Source organism: Carcharhinus amblyrhynchos, unplaced genomic scaffold (assembly GCF_965287045.1).
Source record: "Carcharhinus amblyrhynchos unplaced genomic scaffold, sCarAmb.v2.hapA scaffold_75, whole genome shotgun sequence".
Taxonomy (NCBI): domain Eukaryota; kingdom Metazoa; phylum Chordata; class Chondrichthyes; order Carcharhiniformes; family Carcharhinidae; genus Carcharhinus; species Carcharhinus amblyrhynchos.
Genome location: NW_027649815.1, coordinates 17,711 through 44,404, shown reverse-complemented (window position 1 = coordinate 44,404; position 26,694 = coordinate 17,711). Strand labels below are relative to the sequence as shown.

At 44.8% G+C, this 26,694-nt stretch overlaps 1 protein-coding gene across 11 annotated transcripts in view; it reads left to right on the top strand.

Annotated features, from left to right (window-relative positions):
• LOC145337795 (ryanodine receptor 1-like) overlaps positions 1–26,694 on the top strand; it is a 448,949-nt gene that overhangs the window by 418,988 nt on the left and 3,267 nt on the right. For all 11 annotated transcript variants that reach the window (XM_080182647.1, XM_080182646.1, XM_080182643.1 and 8 more), the window contains 9 exons: positions 1,565–1,607; positions 3,821–3,951; positions 5,453–5,513; positions 6,367–6,513; positions 6,644–6,778; positions 19,865–20,021; positions 20,844–20,908; positions 23,314–23,414; positions 24,009–24,060. In XM_080182647.1, coding sequence (XP_080038773.1) covers positions 1,565–1,607; positions 3,821–3,951; positions 5,453–5,513; positions 6,367–6,513; positions 6,644–6,778; positions 19,865–20,021; positions 20,844–20,908; positions 23,314–23,414; positions 24,009–24,060 — 892 coding nt within the window. The remainder of the gene's footprint in view (positions 1–1,564; positions 1,608–3,820; positions 3,952–5,452; positions 5,514–6,366; positions 6,514–6,643; positions 6,779–19,864; positions 20,022–20,843; positions 20,909–23,313; positions 23,415–24,008; positions 24,061–26,694) is intronic.

Genomic DNA, 26,694 nt, shown 5'->3' with positions numbered 1-26,694 from the left:
AGCGAAGTTCATTTATTGTTCAGCTATGTGTCACTTATGTAAGGTTTGTATAAGGATGTACTTGTGTGGACTAATATTCTGAATGGGCACTGTTACACATATTCAGTAATTACCGCACACGTTTCATTCCAACGGGTGGAGATTTGTTGCAGTCTGTGCAGGCATGACTGATGGGCAATAAGAGGATGTCGAAGGCGAAGAGACTGAGGTGGTCGGTGAGGGAGAGGATGTTGGCTGCGAGACATTGTCCAAACAAGCTTGGGGTCCACTCATTTTGCTAGATCCATGGGGAGCAATGAGGACATCTAGTGAGGACAAAGTACATGGAGGAAGCCCTGGACTGAGCAGGCTACCCTTTCCTGATGCAGCAATCCAGCTTCCAGGTCGGGACTACAGGAACACAACTCATCAGAACAAAAAGCCATAGACAGGGTGCAATTAGTGAGAGTTTATTTACAGTGGTGAACGTTAAGTATAAGTGCTTAACATCCATGTTGTGTAACTACAGTTTCTTAACATGTCTAACCCTGCCATTCCATCTTGGTGTCTCCCCAACATCTACAGCAGCAACCTGTTGTCCACCACCTTCTGTTTCCCGTGACAACTTAGTCAGGGTCCACTGGAGGGCCCCGGTCTGGTTTCAGGATCCTGCCATGTGTCAGTGCCACTTTCCTCGGCGTGTGGAGCTGGAGCTGACACTATCACAGGAAGATGGGCTTCCCACTACGGCAGCAGCGCAAACTAGCCCTGTACTTGCCACTTTCCACTTCACAGCGATGAGCAAGTAGCCAGGATAACATTAGTCAGGTCACATAGTGTAGCCATATGTGATAACTTCAGGAACAGTGCTTTTCACACTTAATAGTCTTCTGCAAATCAACCCCAAGTCTTGGCATCTGTCTCCCCGACTCAAAGATTTGTCACATGCAGTCAGAGCAGGTACCCCAAGCCAGCCCCCTTTAATTGCTGTACTGACACCCCAGCTTCCCCCTGAGAATTCTTGCAGATGCACACCTCTTTAAGCCAGTAGTGATTTGCGCTATTGTGAAAACACGCCGCAGCAGGTGGATTATTTGAGCCAATAATGAGATTCAAATGTATTCAAATGAGATTCCCGAAGTTCAATGTGGGAGTAATGGCCCACCACCAATGGGGTTAGGGGACAATTGCAGCAAGCTTTCTCACTGATGCAAAACATGACTTTGGCCTTCTCGCAATATTTTCTGCTCCCGTTGCTACACCCACCCAATAATAAAGGGAGTGAAAAACCTCAGCTAGAATGTTTATTCTCTATCTTGTTCACTTACATGGGAATGATAAGATTCTGCTGATCGTACACGTGACAGTGTCAGCCAGGGTCATATAGTAATTTAGTCATTCCATCTCGGCTGTTGAAAATCCTTGACTTCATAAATAATAATGATCAAAACGTCGTCATCAATTCTTTATCACTGTCCTTGCTAGCTGTTCTATTTCAAATCACATGCACTTGCCAAGTCTCAGTGTTTTGATGGAATCAAGCCCACTTTATATTGACAAGATTTCCTTTTATCGTCCTTTGTAGGTCATTCCCACATAACTACTGGGACAAGTTCGTCAAAAGAAAGGTAAACATCTCATTTTGAAGACTAATCACAAAAATGTCTCCAACTTTCCCTTTTCTGTTTCGTTTTTCAGGGGATGTGAGTGTCATAAGAACATAAGAAATAGGAGCAAGAGTAGGCCATCTAGCCCTTCGAGCCTGCCCCGCCATTCAATAAGATCATGGCTGATCTGAAGTGGCTCAGTTCCACTTTCCCGCTTTCTCCCCATAACCCTTAATCTCCTTGCCTACCAAAAACCTATCTACCCGCGTCTTAAATATATTTAGCGAGGTAGCCTCCACCACTTCAACGGGCAGAGAATTCCAGAGATTCACCACCTTTTGAGTGAAGAAGTTCCTCCTCAACTCTGTTCTAAACTGCGCCCCCCCTTATCTTGAGGCTGTGCCCTCTAGTCCTGCTGTCCTTTCTGAGTCGTTGACAGGGGCGGCATTTGTTGGCCATCCCCTTGAACTGACTGGCTTGCTAGCGGATTTCAGGTGGCAGCTAAGAGACAGCCACATTGCTGGAGATTTGGAATCATGTACATCAGGCCAGATGGGGATGGCAGGTTTCCTTCCTTCAGGAATTTCAGTGAATCAGATGTGCTTTTTTTACATGTTCATGAGATGTAGCATTGTGGCATCAATGATTGCTCATGAGGGCGGCACGGTAGCACAGTGGTTAGCACTGCTGCTTCACAGCTCCAGGGATGGGTTCGAATCCTGGCTCGGGTCACCGTCTGTGCGGAGTTTGCACATTCTCCCCGCGTCTACGTGGGTTTCCTCCGGGTACTCCGGTTTCCTCCCCAGTCCACAGATGTGCGGGTTAGGTTGATTGGCCATGCTAAATTGACCGTAGATGCATAGGTTAGAGGATTAGTGGGTAAAATATGTATGGATATGGGGTAGGGGTTGGATAGGATTGTGGTCGGTGCACTCAATGGGCCAAATGGCCTCTTTCTGTACTATAGTGTTTCTATGATTGATTTATGATTAGCTCTCAATTCTCGATTTTTTTTTGTTGAATTTAAATTCCACCAGCTGCCCTGGTGGGATTTGAACCCATGTTGCCCTAACCTGAATCTTTGGATTACTAATCTATTGACACTAACTGCTGCCGCACCACGCCCCCCCCACCCCCCACACGCACCCTTTTTCACAGATACAGGACTACTGTTTTTCCTGACTGTTCCTTTTACAGTATTGAACAGTGCTGATCAATTTCAATTAAAAATGTTAAACAAAATGTAGTGACATTAACATTCAATATTTGTGATGGGCTGTCTGCGCGTACATAGAATCCCTACAGTGTGGAAGGAAGCTATTTGGCTCATCGAGTCTGTAATCAACTCCCTGCACTGCACTGAGTATACCGTGAATGCTGTGGAGATGCTGACATTTTACTGGGGTAAGCACAGTAAAAAGCCTCACAACACCAGGTTAACACCAAATAAATCTGTTGGACTCAACCGGGATATTGGGTTCATGTCACACTATCTGTAATCCCCGCGACTTGCCTGGGCTGCAAAATCTCACTTACTGTTTTGGCTGGAGACAGTACATACGTTTTTAGCCTGTGCTTAACCCTCTCATTGTCTGTATCTTTAAGACTTGATTACCTGTAAAGACTCGCATTCCAACCATTATCTTGTAAATTAAGTTTGTGTCTAGATATGCCCTGTTTGTGAACACAACTCCCGCTCGCCTGATGAAGGGGCAGTACTCCAAAAGCTTGTGCTACAAAATAAACCCGTTGGATTTTAACCTGGTGTTGTGAGACTTCTTACTGTGCTATACCATGAATATTATAGAATCCCTACATGCAGAAGAAGGCCATTCAGCCCATCAAGTTTTCACCAACACCAATCCCACCCAGGTCCTATCTCCGCTTAGCCACCTGCTAGTCCCCCTATCACATCCCAGGACACTAAGGGTTAATTTAGCATGTCCAATCAACCTAACCCGCACATCTTTGGAGTGTGGGATGAAACCGGAGCACCAGGAGGAAACCCACGCAGACACGGGGAGAATGTGCAAACTCCACACAGACAGTGACCCAAGCCGAGAATCGAACCCGAGTCCCTGGAGCTGTGAAGCAGCAGTGCTAACCACTGTGTGCCACTATGCCGCTAATTGTAACAAAGACGTGTTGGAAACAAATTTTGCGACTGAGAAGTATTTTTGGATCAAAGATTGAAATGACAACGAAAGCTTTAATATTTTTTCTTGCATTTCTAGGTGTTGGATAAGTATGGTGATATCTATGGTAGGGAGCGTATTGCAGAGCTGCTGGGAATGGATATGAGTGCTTTGGATGTCACTGTCCCTCAGGAGAAAAAACCAGCAACTGACAACTCTGTTCTCTCATGGTTAGTGTCTTTTCTCTCATGGGATGTGGGTGTCACTAGCAATGCCCACAGTTGTTGCCCATCCCCAATTGCAGTTAAAAGTCAATTATATTCCTGTAGGTTTGAATTCACATGTAGGCTAGACCAGGTAAGGATGGCATATTTCCTTCCTTAATGGGAAATAGTGAATCAAGATAGTTTTTGTTTTGCAACAATTGGTGATGGTTTCAAGAAAACTATTCCTGGGGCTGACTTCATATTCCGGATTTCATTAATTGAATTTGAATTTCACCAGCTGCCATGGTGGGATTTCAACCCATTTTCAGTGTCCCGTGTCCCTAGACCATAAGCCTGACCTTTGGATTGCTCACCTAGTGACATTATCATTATTCTTCTGTGTTGCCATCAGACTTCTCTGTGGACCTACCTCAGTTAAACCTTCTCTACATCCTAGCTATTACTGTAAAAGTTAAAGTTTATTATTAGTCACAAGTAGGCTTACATTCACATTGCAATGAAGTTACTGTGAAAATCCCCTTCTCGCCACATTCTGGTACCTGTTCAGGTACACTGAGGGAGAATTTAGCACGGCCAATGCATCTAACCAGTACATCTTTAGGACGGTGCGAGGAAACCGGAGCACCTGGAGGAAACCCACACAGACACGGTGAGAACATGCAGACTCCACACAGGTGGTGACCCAAGCCAGGAATCAAACCTGGGTCCCTGGCGCTGTGAGGCAGCAGTGCTAGCCACTGTGCCACCGTGTCGCCCCTACAGTGTAACACTACATTCTGCATCCTCTCCTTCTCTATGAATGGTATGCTTTGTCTGTATAGCGCGCAAGAAACAATACTTTTCATTGTATCCCAATACATCTGACAATAAATCAAATCAAATCACTTTGCCACAATGCCCTGCTGCCTGTTTTTGCTTTGCAATGAGTGTCAAATGAAATTATTTGTTTTGTTCTGTCAGAGAGATGTAAATTTTACTAAAATAATGCAATTGATTACATGAAATCTGAACTACATTCATAGAACTAGATTTAATAACTGCAGGGGTGCCCCTGTCCACCAGTCAGAGCCCTGATGGCAATACTGCCGTGGTCATTTCTACAAGCTCCAATAAGATCAAATTTTGTTCTTGCCATCAGGCTGCCTGTAGCCTTCACAGTGTGGATTCTGCCTCTGAAAGCTGCCAGTCAATTAGAGGAGAACTCTCCAACCCACGCATTCCCACCCATTTAAATTATTTTTATTCATTCATGGGATGTGGGCATCACTGGCTGGGTCAGCATTTATTCCCCATCCCCAATTACTCTTGAATTGAGTGGCTCGCTAGGCCATTCAGAGGGAAGTTCAGAATCAGCCACATCGCTGTGGGTCTGGAGTCTCGTGAGCCACACCGGGTAACAACTAGGGGATTTTCACAGTAACTTCATTGCAGTATTAATGTAAGCCTACTTGAGACACTAATAATTTAACTTTTTAACATTATCTTTCTCTTGCTTTGGTTATAGGATCACATCCTTGGATATCAAGTACCAAATTTGGAAGTTTGGGGTGATCTTCACTGACAATGTAAGTAGACACTAACACAGGGCACATTTATAATTATTAAAATGAAATAGAGGGAAGATATTTCACGTTGTTATTTTTGATGTCTTTGAATGGAAATCAAAGCATCATTTAATTGTGGAGGATTCGTTAAGAGTTTATTTATTAGTGTCACAAGTAGGCCTTCCTCCGCGTGCTCTGGTTTCCTCCCTCAGTCCAAAGATGTGCAGGTTAGGCTGACTGGCCATGCTAAATTGATCCTTGCATCAGAGAGGTTAGCAGGGTAAGTATGTGGGGTTACAGGGATAGGGCCAGGGTGGGATTGGGGTCGGTGCACATTTGATTATGATTCTAACACTGCAATGAAGTTGTTGTGAAAATCCCCACACTTTGGCTCCTGTTCAGGTACACTGAGGGAGAATTTAGCACAGAGAATGCACCTAATCAGCACATTTTTCAGATTGTGAGAGGAAACCAGAGCACCCGGAGGAAACCCATTCAGACACGGGGAGAACGTTTAGACTCCACATAGACAGTGACCCAAGCCGGGAATCGAACTTGCGTTACTGGCTGTGTGTGGCAGCAGTGCTAATGCTAACCACTATGTCACCGTGCTGCCCCAGGATTAGGAATAGAAGTGTCGTTTTCAACCAAGAGAGCCTTTACTTTATCTGTCTTGTGGGTAAATACCAAGGCAACGTGTACAAAATCATTGAAGAAAGGGGGAGGATACTATATTTTGTTCAAAGTTCTCCATTTTGAGGAAGAAACCTTTACCCTAGAGAAGTTTTTTAGGAGGGTTAATTGTATTTATGTTAATTTTGTGTGACTGTTGCATATTTTGATGTAATTTGTGATTTTTGTTTTTTGTTATCAGTCTTTCCTCTATCTCTGCTGGTATATGATGATGTCTGCCCTTGGTCATTATAACAACTTCTTCTTTGCCGCTCACCTTCTGGATATCGCAATGGGTGTGAAGACCCTTCGGACCATCCTATCCTCTGTAACCCACAATGGCAAACAGGTAGAGGGCTTATAACACCTAGCTCTCTGTTAATCTCTGGTGAAAGATATGAGAAAGAGCTGCTTTTGGTCTGAATTCTCCAGTTAAAATGTTGAAATCTTGAGCTCTGTCTTTGTCTTGTTGTCTGTAGCTGATGATGACTGTGGGCCTGTTGGCTGTCGTTGTGTACCTCTACACAGTAGTAGCTTTCAACTTCTTCCGCAAGTTTTATAATAAGAGCGAGGATGAAGATGATCCAGACATGAAGTGTGATGACATGATGACGGTGAGTTTTCTAAAACAAGTAAAATTGTTTCTTTTATACGCATAGCCTAATACCATCTGAGGCGATGGCCTAGTGGTATTATCACCTAGAATATTAATCCAGAAACTCAGCTAATGCTCTGGGGACTCGGATTCCAGTCCCATCACGGCAGATGGTGGAATTTGAATTCAATAAAAAGTATTTGGAATGATCTCACTGAATGTGAGTATTTGTCTGAGAGTCAGAGTTCCAGGTTACAGATGTATCTGTGATCTATGTGCATGATGAACTGGAGGAAGAGGCTTGGACAGTCCCCTCTACACACAGCCAATGCTGCAGTTACAGATTCTGTATTTAAAGCCGGGAGTGGGTCTAGACTAGAGAGCGACGTCTATAGTATCTGCCCCCTCAATCAACCCAGACAGTGGGAGCAATCTGATGTGGTATCATTTGGCATCTAAAGGCACAGTGACTCTTCTGAAAACACAACGTACCACTGACACAGCACAGCTCTGAGAGAATACAATGCTCTATTTTTCATGCATTAGAGGAGGCAATGACGTAATGGTATTATCACTAGAATATTAATCCAGAAACTCAACTATTGTTCTGGGGACCCAGGTTCGAATCCTGCCAAGGCAGATGGTGGAATTTGAATTCAATAAAAAAATCTGGAATTAAGAATCTATTGATGACCATGAAACCATTGTCGATTTTTGGAAAAACCCATCTGGTTCACTAATGTCTTTTAGGGAAGGAAATCTGCCATCCTAACCCGGTCCAGCCTACATGTGACTCCAGAGCCGCAGCATTTGGGGTGACTCGACTGCCCTCTGAACAAGGGCAACTAGAGATGGGCAATAAATGTTGGCCAGCTAGCAATGCCCATGTCCCATGAATGAGTAAAAAAAATTGATGGGAAAAATGATCAAAGCACATAACTTGCACAACAAACACAGGACTAATCTTTACAAAAAATGTCAGACCTCTTTAGAATGATGCATCTTCTGGTGCACTGGATGCTTCATTCCCTATCATCTGGGTCCTCCCTACACTGTGGCTTAGTCCTTGGATGGCAATGAGTTGCAGTGGGGGGACAAAAAGAATTGCATTAAGAGTCATTAGCGTTTGAGTGCTTCACATTTTATTGCATCTATCCTATGTGCCCATGTACCAGCAGCCTGATGGTTGTCTCTTCCTCCTGGCCAGTTCAGCCTCAGCATTCACTCCTCCTTTGGCATATCTGGCCTCTCTCACACATATATTATCGATAACCACACAAGAGACTCCTGTTGAAGATGTGTCACTTGCATGTCGAAACAGATTGTTGACTTGTTTCCTGCGATGGACCTATACTCAGCAGGTAATCAGGAGCAGCACGGTGGCACAGTGGTTGGCACTGCTGCCTCCCGGCTTAGGTCACTATCTATCAGGAGTTTGGACATTTGTCCAGTGTCTGTGTGGGTTTTCTCCAGGTGTTCCAGTTTCCTCTCACAGCCCAAAGATGTGCTAGTTAGGTTGATTGGCCATTTTAAATTGATCTTAGTTTCAGGGGCATTAGCAGGGTTACGGGGATATGGTGGGATTGTTGTCGGTGCAGGCTCGATGGGTCAAATGGTCTCCTTCTGTACTGCTAAGATGCAATGTAAGCCTACTTGTGACTAATGAATAAACTTTAAATTTTAATCCCATGGTTGCCAGCCTCCTCTGTCACCTCTGTCAGGGTCACCTTGGTTTGGCAAGAGGCTCTTCTTTGTCCATCTTCTGGAAAGAGCACCTTCTGCTTTGCCCTGATGGCTTGGAGGGGAATATGCAGGGAGGCATGGTGAACTGCAGCTGGAGGAATTCCAATTTCATTAATAAATCTGGAATCAAATGCTGGCCTTCGTGGCAGTGGGCATGAAACGACTGGATTGTTGTTAAAAACCCACATAGTTCACTAATCATAGAACCTTAGTACCGCTATAGTGCAGAAGAGACAATTAGGCCCATTGTCACCACTTAGCGTCCCAAGATATGCAGGTTAGATGGATTGGCTACCTTAAATTGCTGTTAGCGTCTAAAAATCTGCAGGTTAGGTGGATTGGCCATGGTGAATTGCCCCTTAGTGTGCAAAGATGTGCAGGTTAGGTGGATTGGCCATGCTAAATTGCCCCTTAGTGTCCAAAGATGTGAGGGTTAGATGGATTGGCCATGTTAAATGTGTGGGATTACAGGGATAGTGTGGGGAGTAGACCTGGGTAAGATACTGCCTCAAAGAGTTGCTGCAGACTCTGTGGGACAAATTGCCTCTTCTGCACTGGAGGGGTACTATGGTTCTGTGATTAGTGAACCAGGTGAGTTATTAACAACAATCCGGTAGTTTCATGGCCACTGTTACTGAGCCCAGAATTTGATTCTAGATTTACTAATTAAATTTGAATTCCTCCAGCTGCTCTGCTAGGATTTGAATTTGCACAAGTCTGAACCTTTGGATTACTAGACCACCACTATTTTCCCCTTTAAATATTGAGCCAGCTACTAGGAAGTGTGCAGGAGTAGTGACCAGTTTTGTATCAGGTATTATGAGGAAGTATACTGGTGTGTCTCAATGAACGCACACCACAGCCAACATCGAGGAAATATTGTGGTCAGCACCACAATTAATCATCAGTGCAAATAGAAAATGCAAAACAGGTCCAGTCGCATGTGGAACTGAAAAGACAGCTCTGTATTTCTGGGCACCATCCTACAGAGTAGATCTATCAATTTGCTGTTCCGTGATTTAGAAGTCTGCTAATGTTTATTTATCGATCCAGTATACATGATCATAGGCGGAATCTATTCCAAATTTGTATTGATTTATTGCTGTCACATATATTGGGATACAATGAAAAGCATTGTTTCTGGCACGCTATACAGACAAAGCATCCCGTTCATAGAGAAGTTAAAGAGAGTGTGGAATGTAGTGTTACAGTCATAGCTATTGTCATAGCAATTTCTGTAGAGAAAGATCAACTTAGTGTGAGGTAGGTCCATTAAAAGGTCCCTGATGGCAGCAGGGAAGAATTCTTGAAGCGGTTGGCACATGACCTCAGATTTTTGTATCTTTTTCCTGACGAAAGAAGGTGGAAGAGAGAATGTCCGGGGTGCATGGGGTCCTTGACTGCTTTTCCGAGGAAGTGTAGATGGAGTCAGTGGATGTGAGGCTAGTTTGCATGATAGACTGGGCTATATCCACAACCCTTTGTAATTGGGGCGGCATGGTGGCACTGCTGTCTCACAGTGCCAGGGACCCGGTTCAATTCCCAGCTTGGGTCACTGTCTGTCTGGAATTTGCACATTCTCCCCATGTCTGCGTGGGTATCCCCGGGGTGCCCCAGTTTCCTCCCAATCTGAAAGACATGCTGGTTAGGTGCATTGACCCGGAGTGTGGCGACTAGGGGAAATTTTGTAGTAACTTCATTGCAGTGTTAATGTAAACTTGTGACACGGATAAATAAACTTCAAGATAAATAAAACTTACTTTTTTCTTGCAGTCTTGACAAATATACTGTAATGCCAGAGAACATGGCCTTGCAAGACCAACCTTTTGTTATCTCTCTTGACCCTCTACCTTGTGACAGACCTTCCATTTTCTCCTTTCACCCCCTTTTCACTTGCTTAAAATCTATTACGTTTCAAACGGGTTCCAGCTTTGGTGAAAAATCATCGACTTGAAACATTGGGTGGAATTCTATAGGCCCCCCCACTCCCGCCCACACCCATGGTGAAGGCAGCTCACCTTTGGCTGCCTGAAGGATCTTTTGGCCTTACCGCAGTCAATGGGGATTTAAATTCCTCACCTTTGTCATCGTTGGGGAACCCGTGGCATGGGTTGACTTCAGCATGGCACTTGAAGATCCCACCAGCAGGAAGGGCTGGAGAATTCCACTCACTAACTCTGTTTCCCGCTCCACAGATGCTGCCAGACCTGCTGAGAATTTCCACCATTTTATGTTTGTACTTCACATTTCCAGCAATTGCAGGATTTTGCTTTTCTAATTAAAACAAAGCTCATTTAAAGGATTGTTATGATCCCAGGAAATGCGAATACTGCTCAAACTAGAAACTTGTTGGGACCTGGCTTGTTAGACCATAATCAATTAAAGGGTATAATGTGTGGAAGAACCAAGGGGAAGGAAATAAGTGGCAAGATTCCAAGATTAAATTGAAACAGCAAAAGTATCTTTACTATACAAAGAGGCAGCACAGTGGTAGGCATAGTGGATTAGCCCTGCTGCCTCACAGCGCCAGGGATCTTGGTTCAGGAGTTTGCACATTCTCCCCGTGTCTATGTGGTTTCTTCTGGTCTCCGGTTTCCTCACGCAGTCCAAAGATGTGCAGGGTAGGTGGACTGACCATGCTAAGTTATCCCATAGTATTCAAAGATGTGGAGGTTAGGTAAATTGGCCATGCTAAAAATTGTCACTTAGTGTCCAAACATGTGTAGGTTAGGGGTAATTAGTGGGACAAATACATGAGTTTACAGAGATAGGGCGGGATACTCTCAGAGAGGTAGTGCAGACTTGATGGGCTGAATGGCCTCCATCTGCACTTGTAGGGATTCTATGATCTAAACATGAACAACACAAACACACATAATAATGACTAAATAAATAGACTGAGCAAATAACATAATTATTTTAAACAATATGAACTTCAACCATAAACTCAATCCAACTGATTTGGCCCAGCTTAGTCTTTTTAGAACATAGAACACTACAGCACAAACAGGCCCTTCGGCCCACGAGTTGCGCCAATCACATCAACACCTACCAATCTATAGACCTATCTATAACCCCCAATCCCATTAAATTCCATATACTCATCCAGAAGTCTTTTAAAAGACCCCAGTGAGTTCGCCTCCACCACCACTGACAGCAGCCGATTCCATTCACTCACCACCCTCTGAGTGAAAAACTTACCCCTAACATCACTTCTGTACTTGCCTCCCCGCACCTTCAATCTGTGTCCTCTCGTAGCGACCATTTCAACCCGGGGAAATAGCCTCTGAGAATCCACCCTATCTATTCCACTCAACATTTTATAAACTTCTATCAGGTCGCCTCTCAACCTTCGTCTCTCCAGGGAAAAGAGTCCCAGCTCCCTCAACCTAACTTCATAAGGCATGCCTCCCAGTCCAGGCAACATCCTTGTAAATCTCCTCTGTACCCTTTCAATAGCTTCTACGTCCTTCCTGTAGTGAGGCGACCAGAACTGCGCACAGTACTCCAAATACTGTGACATTTTTCCTGATAGGCTTTGACACATATTCTTGAGACAATTAATTTCTTCCCTCTGGATTGGCTGCACAGGTTACAGCTTAGGTATATGCTATATCCCTGATATTATGACATTCTAGCCTAAGGCTAGGAGTCGTTGGCAGTCACACACCATGACCCACTAGGAACAGGTAAACACTCCCTTGGGCATCTATTCCAAAACTGGACTTCTCTCTTTACCCAGCTACTTATAGAGGTTTACAGCATGGAAACAGGACCATTCGGTCTAACTTGTCCATGCTGCCCTTTTGTTTTAAACCCCTAAGCTAGTCCCAACTGCCTGCATTTGGACCATATCCTTCCATTCCCATCTTCCCCATTTAACTGTCTAAATGCTTTTTAAAAGACAAAATTGTACCCGCCTCTACTACTGGCCCTGGCAACTTGTTTCAGACACTCACCACCTTCTGTGTGACAAAATTGCCCCTCTGGACATTTTTGGGTACTTTGTCCAGCCCAGTTCTCTGATTAAACACAATAGACTGGATGTCTGTAAAATACATGCACTTTCTCTTGCAGTTATTTTTTTGAACAAAACCCACCTGTTTTACTTTTTAGAGCACAGCTCCACCCTCAGGAATTCCAGGGCAACCTCAGCTTTCTTGCTTTCAAAAGCCTATCAACAGGGTCAGAATTTCAAGCATTGTAAACACACACCAGCATTCTTAACCAATGTACACTACCTCCAATTCACCTGAAAATCAAACTCTATGGGGTCGATTCTCCCAACCTGCCACACTGATTTTCCAGCACAGCTGGGTGGGAGAAACTCATGGCTGGGCATATGGGGGATTCACCACATGTGTTCCAGCCATCTCCCAGCACTGGATTTCTGGCACTGTTAGATCTGCGCTGGAAACCGTCGGGAATACCAGATGAGTGATCTTAATATAATTTAGATCTGTTTTCAATTTAACTAGTGGGTCTGGGACTGAATTCTCCAGGCCAACTGGAGTGACCACAATACCACACAACCCTGCCACAGCAACCTCTGCAAGACATGCCGGATCATCGACATGGATACCGTCATCACACGTGAGAATACCGTCCACCAGGTACATGGTAAATACTCTTGCAACTCGGCCAACGTTGTCTACCTGATACGTTGCAAGAAAGGATGTCCCGAAGCATGGTACATTGGGGAGACCATGCAGACGCTACGACAACGGATGAATGAACATCACTCGACAGTCACCAGGCAAGACTGTTCCCTTCCTGTTGGCGAACACTTCAGTGGTCACGGGCATTCAGCCTCTGATCTTCGGGTAAGCATTCTCCAAGGCGGCCTTCACGACACACGACAGCGCAGAGTCGCTGAACAGAGACTGACAGCCAAGTTCCACACACGTGAGGACGGTCTCAACAGGGATCTTGGGTTCATGTCGCACTATCTGTAACCCCCGTGACTTGCCTGGGTTTGCAAAACCTCACTTACTGTACTGTCTGGAGACAATACACATCTCTTTAAACTGTGATCAGTGCTCCTTCCACTCACATTATCAGCCACTTCAGGTCTTGAACAGCAGGTTAGGTGTAAGGATTCGCATTCTAATCAGTAATCTCTAAACTGTCTGTGCTTTATATGCTCTGTCTGAGGCCAGAACTCTCCATTCACCTGACGAAGGGGCTAACCTGAAAGCTTGCGAGTATATTATCAAATAAATAGGTTGGACTAAAACCTGGTGTTGTCAGACTTTTTACTGTGTTTACGCCAGTCCAACGCCGGCATACCCACATCATGACTACTATCGACACCACAAACTGCCGGATCCAAGTGGAGAGGATCTCCAAGAAGATTGCGCATATCGACACAGACATCAAGTTTTTACAGAGATGCAAGAAAGCAGACAAGATACCAAAAGGACTACAGATCACGAACCCACTCAGGGCAACCTATAACACAGACTACGCTGAGAGACTTTGCCGTCGCACCTCTCTCACACTTCTAAACCACCTCATACACCAGCTTTACAGCAAACGCCGCACCCTGGAAACTAAAATGGAATACATTTTCTCAACTTGTGCTCAAGATGCAGACCAACTGCGAAACTCTGCCAAGCAGATGAGACAAAGAAACTACACCACCTACATGCACACCAAGAATAGGAAACTTGAGAAACTCGGCATCGCCACCAGCAACAACCAAGCCTCCCCCGGCACCACAGTAGAAAACAGCACTACCGCAGGGAGGTCTATTGTCAACTTGTCGGACTACACACTTCAACCAGATGAAATGGAAGTTCTCAGCCGAGGGCTCAATTTCTGCCCCACCACCAAAATGGACCCCATCAGTCTCGCAGCGGACACAGAGGAATTCATCAGGCGAATGAGGCTGCGGGAGTTTTTCCACAAACCCCAAGAGGCCAGCAACGAACACAATGAGACAGTCGATGAACCAGAATAGCCGACAGAGAGATCCGCAGTGCAACAGCCTAAGAGGAAGGAATCCAATTGGACTCCTCCGGAAGGCCGCTGCCCTCGACTAGACTTGTATGCCCAAACCATCAGGAGGTGCGTTAACACCAGATTCATCAGCCACACTCACAAGACAGCCCCGAACATCACCCAAGCACAACGCAACGCCATCCACGCTCTCAAGACAAACCGCAACATTGTCATCAAACCAACAGACAAAGGAGGGGCCATCGTCATACTGAACAGAACGGATTACTGTAAAGAAATGTACCGACAACTGAACAATGAGGAACACTACAGACAATTACCCACAGATCCGACCAAAGAACACACTCGTCAACTCAACAATCTGATCAAGACCTTTGATCCGGACCTTCAGAGCACCCTCCGTGCTCTCATTCCACGTACTCCCCGCATTGGAGATCTCTACTGCCTCCCAAAGATACACAAGGCAAACACACCTGGCCGTCCCATCGTATCGGGCAATGGAACTCTGTGTGAGAACCTCTCCGGCTACGTCGAGGGCATCCTGAAACCCATTGTACAAAGAACCCCCAGCTTTTGTCGCGACACTACGGACTTTCTACTGAAACTCAGCACACACGGAGCAGTTGAACCAGGGACACTCCTCGTCACAATGGATGTCTCAGCGCTCTACACCAACATCCCCCACAACGATGGCATTGCTGCGACTGCCTCAGTACTCAATGCTGACAACTGCCAGTTTCCAGATGCAATTTTACAACTCATCCGCTTTATCCTGGACCACAATGTCTTCACCTTCAACAACCAGTTTTTCATCCAGACACATGGAACAGCCATGGGGACCAAATTTGCACCTCAATATGCCAACATCTTCATGCACAGGTTCAAACAAGACTTCTTCACTGCACAGAATCTTCAACCGATGCTGTACACGAGATATATCGATGACATTTTCTTCCTTTGGCCTCATGGTGAACAATCACTGAAACAACTATATGATGATATCAACAAATTCCACCCCACCATCAGACTCACCATGGACTATTCCCCAGAATCAGTTACATTCCTGGACACACGCATCTCCATTAAGGACGGTCACCTCAGCACCTCACTGTACCGCAAGCCCACAGACAATCTCACAATGCTCCACTTCTCCAGTTTCCACCCTAAACATGTTAAAGAAGCCATTCCCTATGGACAAGCCCTCCGTATACACAGGATTTGCTCAGATGAGGAGGATCGTGACAGACACCTCCAGACCCTGAAAGATGCCCTCATAAGAACAGGATATGGTGCTCGACTCATAGATCGGCAGTTCCGATGCGCCACAGCGAAAAACCGCACCGATCTCCTCAGAAGGCAAACACAGGACACAGTGGACAGAGTACCCTTCGTCGTCCAGTACTTCCCCGGAGCGGAGAAGCTACGACATCTTCTCCGGAGTCTTCAACATATCATTGATGAAGACGAACATCTCGCCAGGGCTATCCCCACACCCCCACTTCTTGCTTTCAGACAACCACACAACCTCAAACAGACCATTGTTCGCAGCAAACTACCCAGCCTTCAGGAGAACAGTGACCACAATACCACACAACCCTGCCACAGCAACCTCTGCAAGACATGCCGGATCATCGACATGGATACCGTCATCACACGTGAGAATACCGTCCACCAGGTACATGGTAAATACTCTTGCAACTCGGCCAACATTGTCTACCTGATACGTTGCAAGAAAGGATGTCCCGAAGCATGGTACATTGGGGAGACCATGCAGACACTACGACAACGGATGAATGAACATCACTCAACAGTCACCAGGCAAGACTGTTCCCTTCCTGTTGGCGAACACTTCAGTGGTCACGGGCATTCAGCCTCTGACCTTCGGGTAAGCATTCTCCAAGGCGGCCTTCACGACACACGACAGCGCAGAGTCGCTGAACAGAGACTGACAGCCAAGTTCCGCACACGTGAGGACGGTCTCAACAGGGATCTTGGGTTCATGTCGCACTATTTGTAACCCCCGTGACTTGCCTGGGTTTGCAAAACCTCACTTACTGTACTGTCTGGAGACAGTACACATCTCTTTAAACTGTGATCAGTGCTCCTTCCACTCACATTATCAGCCACTTCAGGTCTTGAACAGCAGGTTAGGTGTAAGGATTCGCATTCTAATCAGTAATCTCTAAACTGTCTGTGCTTTATATGCTCTGTCTGAGGCCAGAACTCTCCATTCACCTGACGAAGGGGCTAACCCGAAAGCTTGCGAGTATATTATCAAATAAATAGGTTGGACTAAAACCTGGTGTTGTCAGACTTTTTACTGTCCCACCCCGCCAGAGTACTTCACTCCAGTGGGATTCACAGTAGGTCCCTGTTCTCGGGGAACTATCGGGATGCTGGAGTGAAGGGGGGCACAATCAGGGCCTCTCGGGTGGGGTGGGGGGGGTTGGTGGTTGTACGGTGGGCATGGGCACCTTGGCAGTGCCAGTATGTGCCTCTTGGCTCTGCTCACGGGGCAAAGTACCCATCCCAGCAGACACCTGGGCACTGCATATTGGGCGTGGGGCATTGCCAAGGGGGGCAGTGCCTATGGGAAGCCTGGTGGGGATGGAGCGTAGGTACAATCATTGGGGGTGGGAGGTCCCACTGTCACTCTGCGTGGGGATCGATGGGGGCAGGAGGGAGGCCAGCGATCGGGAGGAGGGGGGGTCTGGTTTGCCTCCCGGGTGTCTGCACTGTGATTGGGGTGGTGGGGCGATTATCACTGGGGTAGGGGTGGGCGCCAGAGATCAGGGCACTCCAAGGTGGGGGATGGTGGGGATGCCAGGAATGGTCATGCGGGGGGAGGGGGCGCCTTTGTGGTGGGGGTGGAGGTGGGGGGGTGTCAGCACCACAGGGGGCCTTGGGCTGGCCAGCAATCGAGCTGCTCAGCAAAGAGGGAGCAGGTGCAGAGGCTGCTGGTTGCAGCCTCCTGGGCGGGAATAGGCACCGTCCCTTGAAATCTAATGATATTCACACTGGTGACCTCTGCAGTGCACAGAGTGTGGGAGATTCCAGTGTGAACTCTCACTGAAAAAACCAGAGCGATACTCCAGTTTTCCAGTGAATTAGACACTTAGAATTTTTTTGGGAGAATTCAGGCCTATCTTCTTAACCCTTAATATAAACCAAATAGAGACCATTATAACAGGTCATAATTGTGCAAAGGTCAGTGCATTTCTGCCACTTTTGTTTCCTCCCTGGCACTTTGACCTTTGCAGGCATTTCTGCCAACTATTTTGGCCTCAACCCCATCAATGTCACCAATGTAATTTTTCTATCTGATGTGGTTGGAAAAAAAGGACGACCACGGTAGGGATGTCAGAATCCACAAGAGATGCTCCCCACCCATCCAACTGCAGACAGGTAATTCATGCATCCTTGGGGCTCCTATTCTGAGGAAATTAGAGCCACAGATCTGATGGCATCAGTGAACTATGTGAATTCCTATCTAGCCTTCCTCGCACAATGGCATTGCACGAAAGAGGTGGAACAAGGGAAGGAAAGATGGCATGCCAGGGCAATGAAGAATCAGTGTACTCTCACCAGCTGCACCCACCAAATGCGACCATATCTGTGTCTCCTGGCACACCTACTCAGGAATGGCTGTGGAGAATTGCACCATGCATTGAGCCATCAGTTAAGAAGTGGAAAATTGTTTATTTGTTTACTTATTATTAGTGTCACAAGCAGGCTTACTTTAACATGGCAATGAAGTTCCTGTGAAAATCCCCTAGTCGTCACACTCTGCCGTCTGTTCGGGTATACTGAGGGAGAATTTAACATGGCCAATGCACCTAACCAGCATGTCATTCGGACTGTGGGAGGAAACCAGAGCACCCAGAGGAAACCCATGCAGACATGGGTAGAACATGCTGACTCCGCACAGATGGTGACCCAAGCTGGGAATTGAACCCAGGTCCCTGGCACTGTGAGGTAGCAGTGCTAACCACAGTGCCAGTGTGCTGCCCTGTGTCAGAGTTGGCACCAGTACTCTTGTTTTGTATGTATTATGTACTAACTGTATAGCATTTCTATAAAGACAAGGCACCACTTTATTGCATAAAACCTGATCTGCTGGACAAATAAGTCTTGGATAATCAGCCATCACCTGCAAAAACCAGGCCAGCAGACTTTACAACTTAGGCCACAGGACGCGCGAGTTAGGCCCTGCCAGTAGGTTATTCAATATAATGTAGATGTAAATCGGAATTAATTTGATTTATTAGTGTCACATGTATTGGGATACTGTGAAAAGTATTGTCTCTTGCGTGCTACACAGACAAAACATACCATTCATAGAAAAGGAAAGGACAGAATGTAGTGTTACAGTCATTGCAAGAGTGTAGAGAAGATCAGCTTAATATAAGGTAGATCATTCAAAAGTCTGATGGCAGCAGAGAAAAGGTGTTCTTGATTTGCTTGGTACATGATTGCAGAGTTTTGTATCTTTCTCCCGATGGAAGAAGATGGACAGAGTATGTCCAGGTGCATGGGGTCCTTAATTATTCTGGCTATTTTATGGAGACAGCGGGAATTGTAGACGGAATCAGTGGATGGGAGACTGGTTTGCATGATGGACTGGGCTACGTTCACAACCCTTTGCAGTTTCTTGCGGCCTTGTTCAGAGTAGGAGCCATACCAAACCGTAATACATCCAGAAAGAATGCACCTGTAAAAGTTGGCGAGAGTCGTAGCTGACATGCTGAATTTCCTCCTGAGAAAGTAGAGGCATTATTGGGCTTTCTTAACTATAGCGTCAGTTTGGGGCGATCAGGACAGGTTGCTGGTGATCTGGACATCTAGAAATTTGAAGCTGTTGACCACTTGCAGTGATCATAGAACAGTGAAATGCAATCAGACTATTTCAGAATGTAATCCATATCTAGAAGTATATACTGGTCAGTTTTTTTTAAGTAATGCCCACATGAAGGTATTATCAATTTCAGTTTTGATTTTAAGAGTGGATTATTTTATTTTTGGGTGACATGCTTGGAAACAAAATGTTCAAGTTCTTCTTCCAGTGAGAACAGTGGAAGCAAAACCACTTGAGTACACATTATTTTTGGGACTTCTTGTGTTACCACTATTATTTAATTGGGAGGTCTGACAGGTAATGACAGAATTGTCAGGTGTGGTTCATGGATGACATTTCAGTGATAGTGACACAGATTTTTCATTCCTGCAGATCCGAGCACAAAATGAGATGATCTGAAATTTCACTTGTCAAACTTGCATTTTAGTGAAATTAATTGTGTGTGTGTGTGTGTGTGTGTGTTTTGTGAGCGTGTGCGCGCGTTTAGAAGTTTGGAGGATTCCGTTGATTTCTAACCACCATCTGTCTCTCCATATGTATATACAGTGTTACCTTTTCCACATGTACGTGGGTGTACGAGCTGGTGGTGGTATTGGTGATGAGATTGAAGACCCAGCTGGTGATGAATATGAGCTCTACCGTGTTGTCTTTGACATTACCTTCTTCTTCTTTGTCATTGTTATCCTCCTGGCCATCATTCAAGGTATGACTCGAGGCTTACTGCCAGCACTAATTATTGGGAAAATGTAATCTGATTAAATAAGCAGTGATTCTGACGTTATCCAGCAGGTCTAGGGTTGGGATGTCCAATAATGATATGAAAGTTTCAATCCTAGCTTCAATCAGTTCTTCATCCCTTCTGCCTTCCTTCCTCTGTGTTCACTGGATGACATGACCATTCTGGAATGCAAATATAATCCCTAGCTTCTCTTCTCTGCTGTAAAATATCTTCTGTTATCTGACTGTAAATTTAAACTTCTTTCCAGGTACTTATTTATTTATTAGCAACAAGTAGGCTTACATTGACACCACAATGAAGTTACTGTGAAAATCTCCTGGCACCTGTCAGGGTACAGTGAGGGAGAATTTAGCATGGCCAATCATCTCCTTTGTCACCTGACGAAGAGTTTAACCTCGAAAGCTTGTGAGTTTACTATCAAATAAATCGGTTGGAATTAAACTTGGTGTTGTCAGACTTCTTACTGTGTTTACCCCAGTCCAACTCCGGCATCTCCACATCCTGACTTGGAAATACATTGCTGTTCTTTCGCCACCACTGGGTCAAAATCCTGGAACTCTCTCTCTAACAGTACACTGCATCAATTGCAGAAGTTCAAGGAGGCAGCTCACCACCACTTTCACAAGGGCAGTTATGTAGATTGTGAATTCCAAGCTATTTTGCTTTTGTTTTTCGCTTGATTGCTTCCAAAGAAGATGAATAGTTTTTTTCAGTTAAATATTTCTGTGACTGTTAAACAGAACTTGGTATGTGTGAAGGAGTAATGGTACATTGTTCTCTCTTCAGGTTTGATTATTGATGCCTTTGGTGAATTGAGAGATCAGCAGGAGCAAGTGAAAGAGGACATGGAGGTAGGAATTAGATGAAGTAGCTACTGTCTAAACATCTGTGTACTAAATGAGCCATGAAAGCTTAGAGGAGTAGGCAGAGATTAGTTGGCTGAAATAGATATGAGCTCTGACGAAGGGCTCATATCTCGAAATGTTGGCTCTATTGTCTCTCCACAGATGCTGCCAGACCTGCGGATTTTTTCCAGCATTTTCCAGTTTTTGTTTCAGATTCCAGCATCCACAGTGTTTTGCCTTTATGCAAAGTAGATTAGTGGCCCAAAAACCAAAGTTTATTGTTCGTGTGATGTAGTTTTATAGAAGGGATGGCTCTCAAACTTTTCTCTTTTGCAAAGTAATTAGGAGGGTGTGTTTCGGGAGAAGAGATTTTGTTTCCATCAGAAAAGAAAATGCCACTATTGAAGAACAGAGAACGTAACTGATGGTTGCTTGGTGGTACAGAACTTTAATATTGCTGAGAAGAAAGATGCTTTGCCTAAGCTTTTCCATCCTGCCTTTGTTCTGATGAGTAAAAGATGAAAAGTTTCAACAACATGTCCCTCCCCTTCAGCAATGACAAATGTGTAAAGCCAGCGCTGCAGGTCCGGTAATGGAGCGGTGTTTTTCCTTTCATGGTGCCAGGTTGTAACTCTAGTTTTATGCTAACTTGAAAATTATTCCCCAGTAATGAGAAAGCCCAGGACAGAGCGTCAGTCATTCAATGATGAGTGCTAAATTGGAAAAGCAGAAAAAAAACAGCAAGTGAAACATTTTTATTGAGTGAAAATTTCTTTATAAATCTGACTATAAGAAGTAAATGCAAGCGTTTCATTTCTGACTCATATTGATCTCCTGCTTTGGAAAGATAGTACAGCTTATGTATGGCAAGTCATGTTGCAACTGTATAGAACTTTAATTAGGCCACGTTTGTAATATTATGTATAGTTCTGGTTGCCACACTACCAGAAGGATGTTAGGGCTTTGGAGAGGGTACAGAAAAGATTTACCAGGGTGTTGCCTGGTTTGGAGGGTATTAGCTATTCGGAGTATCTTGGTTTGTTTTCACTTGATGTTGAAGGCTGAGGGATGACCTGATAGAAGTTTACAAAACTATGAGAGGCATAGAGCGAATAGTCGGAATCTTTTTCCCAGGGTAGAAATAGCAATGACTAGCGGGCATAGTTTTAAGGTAAAAGCGGGGGGAGTTTAGAGGAGATGTGAGAGGCAAGTTTTTTGCACAGAGGGGGTTAAGTACCTGAAATGCGCTGCCTGAGTTGGTGGTGGAATCAAATACAATAGCAAAGTTTAAGAAGTATCTTGACAGATACATGCAAGGGGTCATGTGTCAGCACAGGTTTGGTGGGCTGGAGGGCTTGTTCCTGTCCTGTACTGTTCTTTATTCTTTATATGGTAGGAGGATTTCCAAATGTAAATCAGGAAGTTGTAAGGTGCCATAAGCCTACAAAGCATGAAGTCAGCAAAAGCAGCCTCTAAAAAATGCAATATTTCTACACCAAAAGACCCACCTGAGGCATCTGAAGGTGTAGTCCTATACTGCTAGCCAATTTAATGATCAGTGTTCATATTGCTGGAAACAGCACAGAACCTGTTAATGATGTCACTCCTGGCTGTTTTAAATGTTCCAGGCCGGAACCTACTGCCCCCGCCCTGATGAAGCCTCAGTGCGTGCTGTGGCTTTACTCATGGGGAGGAGCGGTGGTGTCCTGGTGTAACAAATTTCTCTTTAACTCCTGCCAAGAAAATGTTAACTGGATCCAAGCTGGTCGATGAGGCAGAGACTGAGACACAGCTTTTCATTGCAGAGGAAGAATGCATTGACTTTGTTTACAGTCTCACAGCTCTTTTCCTACACAACCCAGTGTCCCAGCTATCCTCTATTTATATGTACTCAGAGTACATAATTAAATAATGCCCTTCCTCCGTGTATCCAAACGATATAATTAATGTATCATTCACAGAAAGGACAAGTGTTCACTGCGCTGAATGATTTAGTATTCTTCAAAATATATAACCTCTTCCTGTGTTCAACAAAAATCCCTTTTCTTTTACTTAATATCCATAATTCTCTGTTGCTATTTCCGATTCCTTTACAGTGGGCATTACTGCGGTGCAGAGATAATTCTGCTAGTGTAAAGCCATGCTAGTCGGAAGCCGGAATTGGGGCTATGGTATTGAGCTTACAATGTAAATCCCCGGTCGCACCAACAGGGGAGCCTTGTGAAATGATCCCTCTATTGCCTGTGTCTGTGCCTATTCCCTCGTCATCGGTTTGCTTTTTAAACCCAAACCTTCAAAAAGAGCTCTGTTAACGTCTTAAGTACTCTGTGTGAGATTGTTGTGTGATAGCAATTTACATCTCATGTTTTCCCTTTGCTTTGATAATCACTTCCCCGTCTCTGATCCAACAGACCAAATGCTTCATTTGTGGAATTGGCAGTGACTACTTCGACACAACGCCGCACGGGTTTGAAACGCACACTTTGGAGGAACACAACTTAGCAAATTACATGTAAGAAAAAGGCTTAGCAACAACCTTGGGTCTGCATGCGCCGTAATATTAAAGACTGGCCGGAATTCTCCTGACTGTTCACGTGCCACTGCCAGAGAGGACAGAGAATTTGGCACTCAGCCAAATCTCCATTCACTGCAGCGGGACAGGAGAATCCCACTGGCGTGAATGGCTGGAGAATCCTGCCCATTGTTTTAATGCAATCTGTCTTAAAATCAGGGACATAAATTACAAAATAGCATGTACAAATAGCATAGAAGTAAAGGATCATAGTTAGAATCTTAGTGTCCAAAGATATGTAGGTTAGATGGATAATCCATGGTAAATGCACTGGGTTATGGGAATAGGGCAGAGGCCTGGGTAAGACACCCTGTCAGAGCATTGATGCAGACTCGATGGGCCAAATGGCACTGTAGGAATTTTATGATTTTATGTAAGTGTGTACTCTAGGGACTGTCCTCCAGGAAACAGCTTCCAGTAGTTGCTGTTCCAAGTGGTACAGTTCTCCCCTCAGCTGTGCAGTTGGTATGGGCTTACGATGTAACTTGATTCATCTCGTCTTAACTTGCTGTATTTATAATCTCTCTGTTTCAGGTTCTTCCTAATGTATTTGATTAATAAAGATGAAACTGAGCACACGGGTCAGGTATGTTGTGTTTCCCCACCTTACCTACACAAAGTATTTAGAGCAGGAGCATGTTCTAACCTGCTAGGTATTCTGGCCAATATCCAAGTATTTACTCATGGTATAACTATCAGAATAAAAAGATTAATACTTGAACATGCTGTCAAAATTACCAAAAGCGTTTGCAATTACATAAATTTGACATGGAAACCTTTTCTAAATCAGTCACGTTGATGAAAGACTGGATCAATTACAAGGAAGTAGCCTCAATAGGAAACAGATCCCATGGGCTGGTTCACAATTATAAATTAAGAGGGTACTTTCTCCAAATCCGCCACAGTTTCAACAGATAGAACTAAAGAAGTTTGTTTATTGATTTACTGCCGGAATTTTACTGTCCCGCCTGCCACGGGAATCAGTACATAGAGTGTTGGACGGAATAGACAGAAAGATGGTGAAGATACTCAAAAAAGAATGGCAGAAAGAGAAGGTTGAGCCACGTGAATTCCATAAACCTTGTTGAGGTAGGAAAACCAAAAGAAGGCTATCAGCCTGAGTCGACTCAATTCTTTACATATTCAGTCAATGCAGTAATTGTATGTTAAACTACAAAAGCAAAATAATAGGATTCAGAGGCTAATATAGCCAGACTATTCATGCTTCTGTCGATTTTTGTCTTCAATCCTGTGTCTAGTTTTTTTCCCATCTGAATAAAATGAAGGCAGTGAAACATTGGAAGTGGCCCAAAGAAGAACCACAAGCAGTGTCCCCTCAGCATTGCACAGGTGTCTGGGCACGTAGCAATCCAGAATATTCCACACCATACAGCCTGGCATGCCTGGCAACCACTTTTAAGATACATGAGTGCACTGCCAGACAGGAATTTTAAAGGGAACAGGCAGGGCAACAAACAGGCCACCTGTAATAACGACATAGAAACTAGAAGCATGAGAAGGCCATTCGGCCCTTCAAGCCTATTCCACCATTCATTTTGATAATGGCTAATCATCGAATTCAATATCCTGATTTCCGACCCCCCCCCCCCTTCTCCCCTTGATCCCTTTAGCCCCAAGAGCTATACCTAATTTCTTCTAGAAATCTAATGGTCTCAACTACATTCTGTGGTAGTGAATTCCACACATTCACCATCCTCTCACTAAAGAAATTTCTCATTGTCTCAGTTCTAAAAGGTTTACCTGTTATCCTCAAACTATAATTCCTAGTTCTGGACTCCCCCACTGTCGGGAACATTCTGAATCTACTCTGTCTAACCCTGTTAAAATTTTATAAGTTTCTATGTGATTCTCTTTCACTCTTCTGAACTCCAATGAATATAATCCTAACTGACTTAGTCTCTCCTCAGACCTGACATCCTAGGAATCAGCCAGGTAAACCTTTGCTGTACTCCCTCTATAGCAAGGATATCCTTCCTCAGATAAGAACACCAAAACTGCACAGAATACTCCAGGCATGCCTCACCAATGCCCTGTACAATTGCAGCAAAACACCCTCATCCCTATACTCAAACCCTCTCTATGAAGGCCAACATACCATTTGCCTTCTTTACTGCCCCCTGTACCTACACACTTACTTTCAGCAATTGATGCACAAGGACACCAAGGTCTCGCTGAGTATCTGAATTTACATCCGAGTAATAATCTGTCTTCCTATTATTGCTACCAGAGACAGCTTGAGAGAAAATGATGGCCACATGACTAATCCCTAGACCCCACTATCGGCAGGAACAGGTTTGGTAAATAGAGTGGATCCCACTTGCTGTAGAGTTTTAACCATGGTATCCAATTTCCTTTTTAAATACGATTTCTGTCCAAAAGCCAGCCTAATAGTTTGACTACATTTGCCTCCGAATCCTGTTCTTTTGCCTTTGTAGTTTAATATACAATTACTGCATTAACTGAATGTGTAAAGTATTGAGCCAGCACATAGGAGTTCAGGCATTTCTAATGTGTCAGTGTGGACTAATGGGCCAAAGGGCCTCTTCTGCACTGCATGATTTGATAATTAACAGGCAAGGTTTACAGTCAGGTTAGTACAGATGGCAGGAGCACTGCTTGTGGGAGTGTTGTAGGCATGATAGGGGATGGGGAATGTGGTGGTTTTGTTTGATCACCAACCCCCAGGCTGGGGTCCAACCACAGGGAAGGAGGGTAGGCTTCTGAGGGCTGGGGAGTTGGTTGAGAGCCCAAGAGCGCTCCTGGCCCACAAGCAGTGCTGCAAACATGTTTACCTTTTCACCAAAGGTATTTTGCCTTCCTTGAGCTGCCGTTCTTGAGACTGGGGAAACGAGGCTGGCCAGGGTTAGACCTGTAAAATAGCTTGAGGCCGCCCCACTTACTGGAACATTTAAATAGCCCACCTCCTGAGAGCTATTTGGTTGTCCACCCTCACTCATTTTCTGTTAAAACCAGAAGTGGGCAGGTGAAAGCTGGGCTTAAGACATTTTGCTGAACCCTCCCATCCATTTCCGGGGTTAAAAATCCCCCCTTAATGTTAAAGGTCAGAGTTAAATGGAAATCTGCACGTTTCAGCCCACAGACGGATTTTGGGAGGTGAGGGTGTGAGTGTTTCCTGATGATGATTAACAAAGTGTAAAATGTATATCTGAAATATTTTAGTTAAATAGTGGGCACGAGG